The sequence below is a fragment of the Ascaphus truei genome, chromosome 10 (assembly GCF_040206685.1).
Source record: "Ascaphus truei isolate aAscTru1 chromosome 10, aAscTru1.hap1, whole genome shotgun sequence".
Taxonomy (NCBI): domain Eukaryota; kingdom Metazoa; phylum Chordata; class Amphibia; order Anura; family Ascaphidae; genus Ascaphus; species Ascaphus truei.
The window spans coordinates 39,066,661-39,081,858 of record NC_134492.1 but is presented as its reverse complement, the minus strand read 5'-3'; the positions used below and the strand labels follow the sequence as shown (position 1 = coordinate 39,081,858).

The following is a 15,198-nucleotide window of genomic DNA, read 5'->3' as shown; positions in this document are numbered from 1 at the left end:
AGAATAAGGGCCACAGTTTTACAACGAACGAGGAATTCATTACTTTGGAAATCGTCCCAGAATCAATAACACAGTTTTTATGGATATATAATTTTGTTTATACAGTATATTGTGGCAACAGTATGCAGCTCTTTACAAAATTATAATACAGGAAAAATAAAGTAGAAATAATGGGGATAAGATCCATGAGTAAATGACCACATAAGTCAAAGGGAGACCCCATAGGCACACTCTCTTCCTTTCCCACCTTTTTTTTTGTTTCTCTATCCCAACACTAGGGATTTTCTTATTTTCTGACTTTCCTTGCTTTCCAGTTTAAAGCAGTTTATTCGCCCCGACTCCATTTTTGTAAACTTTCTGGATGTATGCCCCTTGTGAGAAATCAATATGGCTGCCATCCAAGCCTCATTCCCGTGGGTCAATAGGAAGCAGGAGTGTCATCAGAGCATGATATAGCTGCTTCCCATTGGATGATCCCAGCAACCATCTTTGATTTTACTTGCATTTCACCTGCACATGAAAAAGCTAAATATATTGGGAAGCAGGGGAGCTAGAAATAGAATGGTTCAGCTCCAGGGGACATGGGGGATTGCTGATTTAAATGTTTTTGATGTTACTGATGTCAAACAGTTTGAGACAAGGTTGTATAAAGTCCCTTCTGTCTCTGAGATACTGTTTTACAAATTAGGTTTACTAATGAACCTGAGGGAAATTGGGAAGACTAACTGTATTATGGAGATCATAAAAGTTGTATGTGAGATGTGTAGCCCCGTGTCTAAGGGAACTACGTGTGCTGAGTACATGTCTGGGGTACAGGAGGCCTGATCCTCCTCCACTGGGAGCCTTGGGTGATGGCGTTCTTTGGTACACAGCGCCTCCACCTGGGTGGGATCCTAGCACAGTAGGATAACCCCTCGCAGGAACAATACCGGCAGTAAATAAAGGCACACACAGGTATAACCAACTATATTTACTGTCACATATCACTATAACACAATAATTGCACAAGGCCCCACATGCAGTATCCACACAATATATATACACCCCGGTGAGATCCCCCAAAGTATTAAGGTACCCTGGGCACCTAACCACCCGGTGTCCACAGAGCCAAGCCCACACAAAGTGTGTGGAGTAGCGCTACCCACTGTGTAAATGGCCGTTGGTGCACTTGATACCTGTCGGGTTTAAGGCCAGACCAGGTCAAACTGTAGAGAGTTGATCCGTCGGACCACAGAGTGATCCCACGACTCGGTCTACTGGATTCTCTTCTTCTGCCTCTGGAGGGGTCTCCCGCTGGAGTTTGCCCCTATAATAGTGTCTATTATAGTACCTGTGATCTGGTCCCAGACCACAGTTCACCACGTGGCGTCTGTCACTTGTGCAATACCCTGACAATGAGGTGCTAATGGGAAATTCCCTCTCTGGGGGCCTTCCCTGCAGCACAACAAGCTGTAGTGAGTTGGGGCCTAGCTGGGACCTGTTGGGAGATCTGGCCTAGCCCAGCGGAGCACTGCTCCCTGGACACTACCTTACTCCTCGCTGTCCTGCTCCCGACTGAAGCGTGGTGCCAAGCACGCCAAATATAACTCTCTCTCTTGCCCGTGATTCTAGCAGCCCTATTGGCTGTGCGCCCTCACGTGAGAAGCAGCCACTGGGGGCTTCTGGGACTTGAAGTCCCATGCGGAGCCTTTTCCTAATGGCACCGCACTGACTTCTCCTGCACATACATAAGGATCGCCCTGCACATGCCCTAGATCCAATATGGGGGCGCCCTGCATTGGCGATCCGCCTCTGAGCACCAGAGCCCCACTGATAGCCGCAGCCTCCCCCGCACCAGCATCGGAGGTAAGGGGACCCGGCTACAGATGGTTAACTCCATCTTTGTTGTTAACACTCGCAATAAAGGTCAAACTGGGTTTTCCGCACAAAATGGGTTGACACCATGACCCTTATTTACTAAGTGGTGCTACCCCATAAGACAAAAAAACTGAACTCGAAGACACCTTACAGCCCGTTCAAGTTAATAGGTATCTTCCAGGTATCTTATGGAATAGACTATGAACCAAAAGAAAAAGAACTCAGTTAAGTTAGCACTCAAATATCCCTAGTGATTTGTGTTTAACTTAAAATTATCTTTATTAAGGATTAATGATTAAAATAATAGGGATTCTTTTCCTCTTTGATACAATTACACCTAAGTGATGCACTCTATTCTACTAATCAAAATAATAAATCTTTATTCAAAATAAGTAAACATATGAATAGATTAAAACCTAAGGAGTGCGCTGTGAGAGATCAAATACAAGGTCTCTCTATTGTCAAATGGCTTGGGTCTATTAACCCCAGTAAGCCAAGTATGCTGGGCGCATCTAACACCAAATGTAAGGCATGAAGTTACACCCAAATGTAAGTACAGTATAAATGTATAGCAAAGATAAACCCCAGTGGGGGCTAAGAACTAGAGGTGGATAGAGGGTATTCCTGCTTGGTATAGCAGTTGTACCCAGTTGTACTGTGTGATATCATTCATATGAAGTGTATCACTGCATAAGAGATCTGCCAAAAAAGCAGTTGACAAAGGATGTGGTTAGAAACACCCCATTGTAAACTGATTGACTGTGACTGGTATCAGTATCAGTGATATCCCAATTAGAGAGGGTAGTAGTCATATAACAGTGGAATCCTTATCTAGAATATATCTTCAAGGATCTACTTACAGAGCCATACATGGGCTGTATATGCAAACCCACAATCAATCAGTTTACAATGGGGTGTTTCTAACCACATCCTTTTTCAACTGCTTTTTTGGCAGATCTCTTATGCAGTGATACACTTCATATGAATGATATCACACAGTACAACTGGGTACAACTGCTATACCAAGCAGCAATACCCTCTATCCACCTCTAGTTCTTAGCCTCACTGGGGTTTATCTTTGCTATAAATTTATACTGTACTTACGTTTGGGTGTAACTTCATGCCTTACATTTGGTGTTAGATTCGCCCAGCATTCTTGGCTTACTGGGGTTAATAGACCCAAGCCATTTGACAATAGAGAGACCTTGTATTTGATCTCTCACAGCGCACTCCTTAGGTTTTAATCTATTCATATGTTTACTTATTTTGAATAAAGATTTATTATTTTGATTAGTAGAATAGAGTGCATCACTTAGGGATTCTTTTCCTCTTTGATACAATTACACATGTTTTTATCCCTGATAGCACCTTTCTAGTTAGTAATTATTCACAGCTGAGCAGGGAACCCCTTCTCTTTTCCTAAAATAATAGGTGCATGAAAAGAATTAAAAGTTATTGATCTTGACACAGTATGTCAGATAACTGGAACTGTGCCAGCAGTAGTGATGACACTATGTGTCAAGTAACTGAGTCAATGTCAGTTATGGCTGGTCGCTACCATTAGTTAGACCCCTATTGTCGATCTAGGAATGGCAGTGTCTAGTTGCTTAGATGGAGTATCAATAGATAATTACATTCCCCCTGGCCAGGGAGAGGAATATAGTGGTGTGAGGCTGCGAATGATATATCTCATCAAATGCTATATGATATAGCCTGAGTCAGCAGTGTATGCTATAGTGACATGGTGTTCTAATCATTCTCTGAGTCAGGGTATTACAACTTGGTTGCACGACGTGGAGGGCTAGTACATTGCAGCCATTCCTAGATCGACCATAGGGGTCTAACTAATGGTAGCGACCAGCCATAACTGACATTGACTCAGTTACTTGACACAGTGTCATCACTACTGCTGGCACAGTTCCTGTTATCTGACATACTGTGTCAAGATCAATAACTTTTAATTCTTTTCATGCACCTATTATTTTAATCAATCATTAATAAAGATAATTTTAAGTTAAACACAAATCACTAGGGATATTTGAGTGCTAACTTAACTGAGTTATTTTCCTTTTGGTTCATAGTCTGTACAATTCTCAGTCAAGCACCATATCCAAACTATCATACACTTACCTTTTAGCTGAGCAGAGGTTCCTTTACCTTCCTTCCCCTCCCCCCCCCCCCCTTCCTATGGTATATATCTGATGGAATAGGGCTGCTTAGTAAGTTAGGGCCTATCACTTGTACTAACATTATTACTAGCGCTTTACAACGTACATATTGTGCTGTGCTATCGCCTCCATAAATAGGTCACCCTAGTAATGAAAGGATTAAAGAAACCTGTATTATAATTGTGTCTTTACACAACTTCAGTTGAGACAGACCAATTTGCCCCGAGGTTATGCTGCAATGCTGGTTTTCATGCCAAGATGGTAAAGTGCATCTTCTGTAACCTAAATTCATAAACAAACAAGTCACACCCACTCTAAAAAAAATATCCACCAATGATACAACTTACCACATCCCTGTTGAATATCAAGTGCATAAGCTCCCCCCGTACATGAAACCCACACCTTTGTGTCGTGGCTCCACCTCTTACATATACCTTTATAACCAGTTGGTAACTCATGATGATATGCTCTTCTTAGAGCATCTAAACTGATTTGTATACTGAGATCCTGAGAACCTCCATCATGCCTCATTTACTGATTGATGACAAATTCCCTGATTTCACGGCAGATAGCACAAATGGCAAGATGTCATGTCATGAGTACTTTGGAAAATCGTGAGTAAGAAGCAGTCACTGCACCTAAACCCCCTCCCATCAGCACATTCTTACTAAAATGTCAATGGTCTTTCTCCCAATCTTCCTAGACTGGTCTTCGTTCATCCCCCTGTATCCCTATTCACATCTATTCCCACCTGATCTACATCACTGTGATTTCAGGCTCTGCTGCTAGCTCCCACTGATTTTCCATGAGTGTCACTGGTAATGGTGTCCTTCTCATTGATATTTAGCATCAGCTGTATTGTCGACTTTAGTGGAGTCAAACTGACATTATTTAGCACTTTTCCATGAAAATGCCAGCTTTTGGTGCAGAAATCTTTTTTTTTTTTAAGTTGACATACTGTATCATGCTTGTTCTTCTCTCGCCCCCCCCCCCCCCAACTTGTTTCACAATTTTATCGTACTGTACGATCAATATCTTACTTGCCCCAATCTATTCCTACGTAACTCCTCCACTTCATGTTGAAATCCCAACATGCCTCTCTATCTCCTACTTTTTCTGTCTCATTCTGCTCCCCATGTACCAGGTGCTCCTCCCAAAATGCCTACCCACTAACCTCTTGAGCGAGGAACGTTGCAAACATAGCTAGGTACATGTCAAATAAAAGGTAAGGTGAAGAAGGATCGGGAGAGGTAAATTGCAAACAGGCGCATTTGATTTCTAGTAAAAGAGGAGTTGGATCATAAAAGAGATGCATAGAGATAAATCTTTGAATAAAGAGGAAAGTGAACAAGTATCAAAATGATGTTCTTATTTAAAAGTGTAGAAGAGCAGAATAGTGCAGTTATGAACAGGTAATGAATGACACATGGAAATAGTCAGAAGATCTTTGGAGTTTGGAGAATTGATGAAGGTAGGTAGATATATTGATGAACGTAGGTAGATATATTGATGAATGTAGGTAGATATATTGATGAAGGTAGGTAGATATGCTGATAAAGGTAGGTTGCCATCAATTAGTTCCACTTCCAGCATTCGATATACAATGTTGTCTGTTGCCATCTGCATTCTAATGTAATTCCAGACAACTTTACCCAACTTTGGTTTTTCATATGAGAATACAACTTGAGTACTTGAGTTTTGTATCCAGATGCATTTGGTAAAATAACCCTCAAAGGATCCTCCCAATCTTAAGAGCTCCATTAAGGCAAAAGGGGTCCATGTATCAAGACTATTTGGAGCAAAATTGGGGCATTTTCACCCTGTACCTAAAGTATGTATCAGCATTTTGCATCGAATTTTGCCCCGTCAGCCCTAGCTTGCTATTTGGTAGTCAGTAGGCGTTGGGGAGGAGTTACATAGCGCACATATTATAATGAGATGTACCATATTCAGTTTCTCTGTGCATTGTTCTTTTTGACTTTTATGTGCCAAAATAATTCCACCACATCAGAAGTGGCTTAAGTCTAACATTCTGGGTCAGATGTAGGAAACTGTTCTCTCATATCCTGCAGCTCTGCTCCAAGAAACAGAGCACCGCGTCACAACACACATTTCTCTACGTTGATGCATATACTCCAAAGCTGTAATTAAATGTTAGTAAAAGCTGCCTACCAAAACACGATGCAATCAAATTAATGCAAACGAATCATTTAATGACTGAACACAGTCATGAAGCTCTTTATGACTGTGTTCAGTCATTAAAAGACTTTTGCATTAATTTGATTGCATCGTGTTTTTGTGTGCACGTCCCCCTCCACCATGCTTACTACATTGTTTTGATGATTGTTTTGCACGCTCAGCGCGCTTTGTCAAGGCTCCGATGCCATCGACCAATAGGAGCCTTGACAAAGTGCGCTGTGCGCGTAACGATCGTCGGCATCTAGCTTCTTTTAGTCCTGGGTTATCTAACGGAATCCGTTCTGGAAGTAGCGTTGGATAGTGAAACTGTTGTAAAGTGAGTCCCATGTGTTAGTGAGCGTTGGATAACGCATTCCGGCGTCGAAAAATGGCACCTAGGTTTGCATTGTAAAGCGTTGGATATGCCATTCGTTGTAAAGTGAAACGTTGGCTAACGAGGACTACCTGTAATGTGTACTAAAGGGGCAGATGAGAGTAGGTGTGGATGGTGGATTCTGTTTTTTCTTGCTAGCAAGTGCCTTGATATTTAAAAGCAGAGATTAGCTGTAATGAATTAATCAGCCCGCTGGGAAGACTGATCGCCTACACTGGAATTGTTACTCTGCCACATGACAAATATAGGTCTAAGCAATGGGGGCTGCAGATCATGGTGTACAGTACTTATGTATACTGATCCCATCGTAAAGCATGAGAGATTCTGGGGGTCTTCTCTGAAGCTGACTTCTACTTTCTCCTTCGTTCCCAGTTGGGGCATCCTTTTCTCTCATCCTGGGGACTTCACTCCAGTGTGTACGACTGAGCTTGCCCATATGGTGAAGCTGATGAAGGAATTTAACGATAGGAATCTGAAGGTCATCGGCATGTCTCTCGACACCACGGAGAACCACCACCTGTGGAGTAAGGTAAAGCAAGAGTATATGTATTTATTTATCAAATGATTTACCAGGAAGTAATACATTGAGAGTTACCTCTTGTTTTCAAGTATGTCCTGGACATAGATAAGCTGAAAATAATACATGTTTATAAATACATAGTTACATAAGTGAGCAGGGTTATATATTATATACAAGACATTGCATGCACAGTAAGAGATAATATATGTTATAGTTGTATGACCAGATTAAAATGTGAGACAGCTTTAGCTTTGAAAGAACTTAGACTGGTGGCGGCTGTGAGAGTCTCCAGTAGATTGTTCCAGTTTTGGGGTGCACGGTAATATGACATGAGCAGTGGTTGGAGTGCCGTAAAAAAGTAGTGGGTGCTGAGCATGCTATAAAGATATTCGTAGCCCGTAGAACAATAACGGTAAAACTTTTTTTGGACCCCATTTTAGCAATGTAACAGAATGAGAGACATTATTCTGTCAAAGTAAAAAGTAAGGGGAGCTGTAAGTCTCTAAATGAAAAGTGGCGACAATGTGAGTTTGGGACTAAAAAGACAATGGTACTTCCAATCGCCTAGTATAGTCACACGGACTGTAGTGGTAAACAGATGTCCTGTTAGCTGTCCAGGTTTAATGGTGGATCACTTTGTTCTCATGTCAGCCATCAGTGCAGTGTTTACAGTGTAAACATACAGATAGTGTCATTTATAGGAGCACTGCTCTTTTTTTCGGAATTATTGGCCCCCAAAATCACAACAGGCACAAACGGGTGGATGACCTGAAACATTAATATTGATCCATATTTATGAAGCAGTGCTATACTAGAAGACACCACACAGCCCATTCAAGTGCATAAGCCCCAAGTGGTCTTAGGAACAGCAGCACTACTTAAATATGGGCCTATAAGATGCTTTGCCATACTGTTGTGTGTATTCCTGCATCTTTTTCCATTTTGATCCTTCAGTATATGATTGGGTCCAATTTTGAGGGGATGAGATCAATGGCCAATAGCACTACAATTAATATTGTCTACCTATTTTGATGTAAACCTATATGAATGTTGTCTTGCTATTTGTTCTGAACCACAGAAGTTGGGGTGGGCTTGGATTTGATTCCCCCCTCCCCTCCCCCCCCCCCCCCCCCCCCCAACGTGCCAATTTCTAAAAGTAGCCCATCTGAACATCATGTGTGTTAACGGCATATTTACACTAGATGGACCAACAATACCAATTATTTTACCCAGGTTACATATATTGGGCCATATTTACTAAGTAGTGTTACTCCATAAGACACCTTACATTCTATTCATTTGAAAGTGCCATAGAGGGCCATGTTTTCTGAGCTGTGCTGGAAGGTGTAGCATGATGTAGTAAATATGGTTCTTAATCCTTCCCATTTAAATACATATTTTTGATCATGTCGCCTCTCAGCAAGTCCTGTGCTTCCTTAAGTGGCCATTCCCTTCATTTTGGAGACCTTTACTTCTACATATGTATGGTGTTAACTAGAAATGTGCAAAGCTGTGCCAGTACAAATTCACAGTTTTTGTGCAAACTCCTGAAACTCGCACTGAGGCCGGACAGCTTGTGTAAACATTTCTTCAAGGTCGCACAGCACAAAAAGCTTGATTCTTGGTTTTTTTTTTCCTCTTAATTTTCAACTTAATCAAGCGGCGCTAGTGAAATTAGCCAAAGCGTGCTAACCTTGCAGACATTAGCATGGTAATAAACGTTAGACCCCTCCATATGATATCGGGTGACATGTACTAAGGCAATTTTAGAAAAGAGAAAGTGTGTTTTAATGCAGGGGTGCGTAAACTTTTTAGTCTGCGCCCCCGCCTGCTCTCCCCCACTACCGGTGCCCCCCTGCCTGCTCCTCTCTTACCTTTTGTCCGGCGTCATCTGACGTCACGACGTCGCATTGCCATGGCGACCCGTCCACAAAAGCCGCCGAAGACAAGGTAAGTGAGGCATACAGAGGCCTCGCGCGCTCCCCCGGCATGTCATTTAAATGCTTCGAGGAAGAGCTCGGGGCTTCTGTAAGCGCCGCCCTCCCCCCCCCCCCCCCACTCAGAAAATGTCACGTCCCCCAGTTTGCGCACCCGTTTTAACGTATTACATTGCTCTCTGAAGCACAGTTGCGTCAAATGTAAGAAACAGTTGCTCACATCTGGTGCAGATTGGTAGAAGCCAAAGGGTTTCGTCACCTTCAATTTGCCTGCTTGTTTTACGCAGATTGAAGGAAGAAAAAGTGGCCTACAGGGGGCGCCGTTTATTTAAAGTGTAACACCATCCAGAGTGCTTGATAGTTGCCCAACACTTCCTGAGTTAAATCCCCCCATGGACGGAAACGTTGGACAACTGTGAAGCACTCTGGTGGGACACTATAATCTGTGCGGTATGTAACTCTTCAATAGCGCCTCATTTTAACACCCCCGAAATCCCAAGATGACGCGCATAAAGGTTGATACTTTGACACTTAACGGAGCAAAACGAAAGTGAGGTTATTGGCATAACTTTTTACACTAAAGTACTTTGTAAATTGTCCACATTGCGACTTTCTGAACGCTGAATATGCCGGAAGATGTAGCTAAATTCTACTTTTGACCACTTTCTAAAAGGCATGTTTTCTCAATTCAGATTATAACATTGGATGAAATTATAGAATTAGATAAGTATAGAATGAAATCAAATTGGGGCTTCCATTTTTCCCGGTACCTTTTTGGTTCCTGGAGTTCTTTTTTTTTTTTCCTTCTGTACAAGAGGAGTTTAAGAAAATCCTTAAATCAGGGGCGGCCAACTCCAGTGCTCAAGGGCCACCAACAGGTCAGGTTTTCAGGATATTCCTGCTTCAGCGCAGGTGGCATGAACATTATGACTGAGCCACCTGTGCTGAAGCAGGGATATCCTGAAGACCTGTTGGTGGTCCTTGAGGACTGGAGTTGGCCACTCCTGCCCTAAATGGTCCTTCTGTTCACGGGGAAACCTATTTTCATTACATCTCAATCTTAGGGCTGACTCAGCATGGCGATCGGCCATAAAATCCTATTGACTTGAATGGGAGTGATCAGCTGATTGTGGTGCTATTAGCATTTTCTGGGCTTAATATCAAGCCCTTTGTCCTTTAATCTCCATACAGCAGGCTTGGCATTTGCTTACTTTCCCACCACATTTGTGTTCATGGTGCAATTGGCTGCACTATAGAAACTATCACCTCAACATGGAAATCCATTCACCCAGTGCTTCTCAACTCCAGTCCTCAAGTCCCACCAACAGGTCAGGTTTTAAGGATATCCCTGCTTTATAACAGGTGCCTCAATCAAAATGACTGAGCCACTAATTGAGCCACCTGTGCTGAAGCAGAGATATCCTAAAAACCTGGTCTGTTGGTGGGACTTGAGGAGTGGCGTTGAGAACCACTGCATTAACCCCTTTGTTCCCTGATTTATATGGTTCACTGACGGAGTTGTGTTACCTACAGGAGGGAACTAAAAGATTTGGTATTTATCACTTAACATCTTTCTATGTCCGTAAATGCGAAACGTACGTCGGGGCTGACATCCTGAGTCAGCAGTGTTTGCTTCGGTGAGCAACGCACTGGGAGTTCGGTTCCTGCCGATAGCACACTAGTACCGGCACTAACTGTCCTATCTAGGCGGCTATTAGATTAACTTAGTGTGGCTGTGGAAGGGGGGGGGGGGGGGAGTTTTACTATTAGCTTTCCTTCCTAAATGTGTGAGATACTTCTCTTTTCTATATAGAAACCATTCAAAATAAGCAGGAGTAAATTCAACTGCTATATTGACTTATTATCCATTTGGAATTGCAGGATTACCATTTCAGGCTACATGCAGTCAGATAAGGCCCCGCTCACACAGCGCGCTACACGACGTGCGGGCACTTACGTGCGTGTGCGAGTTCGTCACAGACTTCTGGCGGCCAATGGTAGTGTTCAGTATTGAAACTACCATTGGCTGCAAAGTACGGCGTCGATGCTGCTGCAGTCGCAGGAGTCTTTTCAATCTGTGATCTCCGGCTGCAGCAGCCAATCAATGCCCAGACGTTTACATTGATTGGCTGCTGAAATTTACCAGAGACTCGGCAGCTCTGGGCGGTGAAATCCTGTGGAAATGTTGGCGAGATACGTCCCACTATCCATTGGTATGTGGCTTCTCTAGAGACAGCAGGCAATGCAGCACGGCTGTGTATGAGCCTGGAAATTATAGTACATGCGAATTTATTTCCACCATTCCAATGGGGTTGATAAATGGCTTCAAAGTCCGAGTATATATATTTTTTTATATGCATCTATCTTTAAGTAGAATTTCTTAATGTAATGCAAACCCACCCAATAGATATTTACCAATACACACGCACACGCACACGCACAGACCTGCTCTCACACACACTTCCTGGATGTCGCCTTTTTCCGTCTGCTGGGGATGATCCCACATCGCCCAGCAGACAGAGGCGCGCACACGCTGCGTCGCGAAGTCCCCAGTGTGAACGCGGCCTAAAAGTTTAACGTCCCTGTAGCAGCTGCAAGCCTGTTTACAATAGATAATGTTGTTGGGTGTTGACTAGGCAGTGGTTAATCCTGCCTAAAAGCAGGCAGGACTACTAACGAGGTCAGCTGAGTCTAGAAAGGGGTTCAAAAGGCAGGAAAGCCTGCCCTGTCTCTCTCTGGTCTGCACACACATTCATGTCCTTGACACAAGGTCATTCAGGCCATATCCCTGTGTCCATTATGCCAAGGGAAACCAAATCTATATAGACGTATATGGACTTCCATACGCTGGGGAAACGGAACTCTGGCCTAGGAAAGCCCTATTCTTTATATTTCTGACCTGCCTTTTGCTGCACCTTGGCTGAGGAAAAGCCTGTGTTTTTGTTTATTGCACTTTGGTGAAATAAAAGCCCCCATGTATTTTCCCAAAGCGAGTCTCCTGTCTTCACCTCTGCACGCATCTTCTAATGGCCCTTTATCCTTGGAGACATAGATGAGAAAGCATTTACGTGCACTGAGACCTGACTTGCAAAGGTTTTATAAGCTGTAACTGCAGTAAACTGTTAGAGTCATTACAAGGGCAATAAGAAAAGGCTCACATCGGCAAACATCAAACCCGGGCCCTGAAGGCTATAATGCAAAATGTTATATGTATCACAGGGAAATCACACAGCTGCTGCTGACAGTGCTAACAATAAAAGACTGATATACAACATATACTGTACAGACAGCATCACAGAAACAAATGCAGGATTACACCATCAGTAGCTCATCAGTAGTATAAGTCCATTCAAATAAATCCAAACTTCAGAACCACTGTATAATTAACAGAGATGTTCATCCCAGGGGAAGGAGACCTAGTGGTGCCCACACGGCTGCCACATCCAAGGGTCCCTTAGAGACATGAATCCCCCATGGGATATAATCCATAAGCAATCCCACACAGTTTTGAGAGGTAATAATATAAGGGCTATTGCCCTATCCCTGACTGTGGAAGTTCCACGTGGAATGGAGTCTTCAGCGTGCAGTCCTCAGGTGGGAGAAAGTCCTTTATGGACGAAACGCGTTGGTGCGTTGTCCTACCCCATTGTAAGCTGATCAATTAAATAAACAATTCGTTTTTATTGTACTTGGAGTTGCCCTATTGTCATTTCATGCACTCTGGATGCGGATAGCTGTGCTCCTTTTTTCTTTCATCTGCTACATGGAAATAATTGCTATATATTTAATGCTGTGGCTGTAGGAGAAAAATGCACCAGTAGACCAATGATATGTGGTATTAAATAAAAATTGAATTGTAAACGATAAAAATTATATCAATGGGTTACCATGAAGAAATAATTACCCCTATAACAAGCAAGTATTCATATAGTCCAATATAAGGTATCAAAGTCAATCTGAAACCAGGGTGAGTACCAGTTAAGTGATTCTGCTCTTTGGAAGTGTTTCTGTGGTCACTTTAAAGTTTTCCTTGAAGATAAGAGCGCAAAATGCTTCTATGGCTTAATAAAAGCGATTTATTATATACAATATAGAATAAAGTTTAAAAAATGCCAACTCGCGCTGTTCTGTTTTGTAATAGCAAGTGGTGTCATTATACCTTTCACTTGCTATTACAGAACGCAGAAGAGAGTTTAGTCCCTGCTCCGAAGAGCTTACAATCTAATTGTGTTCAGCATTCTTCCTAAAAATGGTAATATCAAGTAGGTGCCGCCTCCTGAAATGCCTTACAACAGTAAAAATGAAGGCAGACGTTGCTGATATGCAAAGAGTGTATTTGAATGGTATGTTTCTTATGTATAGCTATTCCGCTCTAATTGCTTGGTATTTATTGTTCTCACGCAGGATATTAATACATTCAATTGTGATGGTTCTGCAACGACCCTGCCTTTCCCCATATTCGCTGATCCAACTCGGGACATTGCAGTACTTCTGGGCATGGTGGACCCGTCCAAGAAGACTCAGCCAGGGTTACCACTCACAGCCCGCCATGTGAGTCGTTGTTCTTGAGCCAAGAGGAGGGATGAGCAGAAAGCAACATGGGTCAAAGTAGATGGGAGGAACACAACTTCTAGCCCCTGCATCACAATGTCACCTCATGGTTGGATGGAGCAGATGTGATAAACCTATCATTTGTGTAGTGTACGGACTGTAGTGTCTCGCTATGACACTCTGTGGAGGGAGCTTGATTATACAACCTGTGGTGGGAGGGACAGGCTCCGTGGGCTAGAGAACCATGCTGGCTATTTTATTCTATCAAACTATATTAGAATGAATGCACTCAGTATAACATACCTCCCTTGTGTCTATGGTATTATACCAATGCCACTGCAGTAAAAAAATATAGGTCCATGTTACTAAGCAGTGGTAAGCCTTAAGAGATATGTGATAGTGCCAGTGCTTCAGGGCGAAATCATGTATCAGCATTTGAATAAAAGCAATAATAGTAGGAGCAAGGACATAAGACTTTCCGGCGCCAGAAGACCACTTACAGCCCATTCACCTACGGTATCTCACTGAGCAACAGAATGTGTCTTATGGCATAGCTCCGCTAAGTAAATATGACCCTTAATATATTTCATGTATTTAATATAGAACCATGTAAAAAATGCCACACTGTTTTTGTCAGTTGGAGATTATCAGCTGTCTTGAAGTTGGTTAAAGTATGTCTCCCATTCTGCAGCTTTTTGTCGTTTCACCCGAGAAGAAGCTCAGGCTCGTTCTGGTTTATCCAGCTAGCACGGGAAGGAATTTCTCTGAGATCCTGAGGGCTGTGGATTCCCTTCAAATTACTGAGAAGTATGGAGTCTCAACAGAGGCAGACTGGAAGGTAATTACCCTAAATTCAGCTGGCATCTGTTTGCCCCGTTCCCACTTGTGATGTTCTTCCCTTTCGCAAATATAGTAAGGTTCACTGCAGGGTATGATACCTCAATGTATCAACTACCAAGAATACAGTATAAAGGATATGCATCATCATATAATTGATAGAGAAGCCCAATGCTTTGAGAGAAGGAATATCTCTTTAGTTAAGGCATTAAACTCAAAGGTGAGAAACTCCGGTCTCGTTGCGTGACCTTGAGCAAGTTCCAGTGGCCACATTCGCCTTGGAGAGTTGTAGAGTCTTCATAGTGCCTTTTAATGGAGCAACAAAAGACTTCTTTGTACAGCAGATGCCAAGTGAAATCCCACCGATCACTTTCTCACGTGTAGCTCCTCAGATACAAATAGATTGGACGCTCTTCAGAGAACGGATTCATTGTGACTGTTTTATTTCACTCCAAAAATGACACAAAGAATTACAATGGTCTCTCTGTTTCCAGCCTTGTGACAGAGTTGTTGTCCCTGAAACCTTCCCACCGGATAAAGCTGCCGCGCTATTCCCCGGAGGAGTGAAAGTTGAAACGTTCCCGTCCGGCAAGAAATACCTGCAGTTTGCCTGTCTCAAAGATTGCAAATAAAGGCGCCGCTGTTGCTTCTCATAATTAAAAGTGACCGCTTGCTTCGCTCTGCCTTTTGTCAAGTTTTCGGACATGATAGGTGTCCGTCCCCATGCTGGGGCAAATAAAGAGAACTTGAAGTTCA

General features: G+C 42.8%; 1 protein-coding gene across 2 annotated transcripts; it reads left to right on the top strand.

Annotated features, from left to right (window-relative positions):
- Window positions 1–4,447: 4,447 nt before the first annotated feature.
- LOC142503867 (peroxiredoxin-6-like) lies at window positions 4,448–15,198 on the top strand. Of its 2 annotated transcripts, none has more exons than XM_075616704.1 (5): window positions 4,448–4,639; window positions 6,970–7,126; window positions 13,459–13,605; window positions 14,297–14,443; window positions 14,787–14,930. In XM_075616704.1, exons 1-5 carry the CDS (start codon window positions 4,548–4,550, stop codon window positions 14,901–14,903), a joined length of 660 nt encoding a protein of 219 aa, XP_075472819.1. In that variant the 5' UTR covers window positions 4,448–4,547; the 3' UTR covers window positions 14,904–14,930. The 2 variants fall into 2 exon arrangements, with proteins under 2 accessions (XP_075472819.1, XP_075472818.1); XM_075616703.1 differs by lacking the exon at window positions 14,787–14,930 and adding an exon at window positions 14,937–15,198 and having other exon boundaries at window positions 4,452–4,639.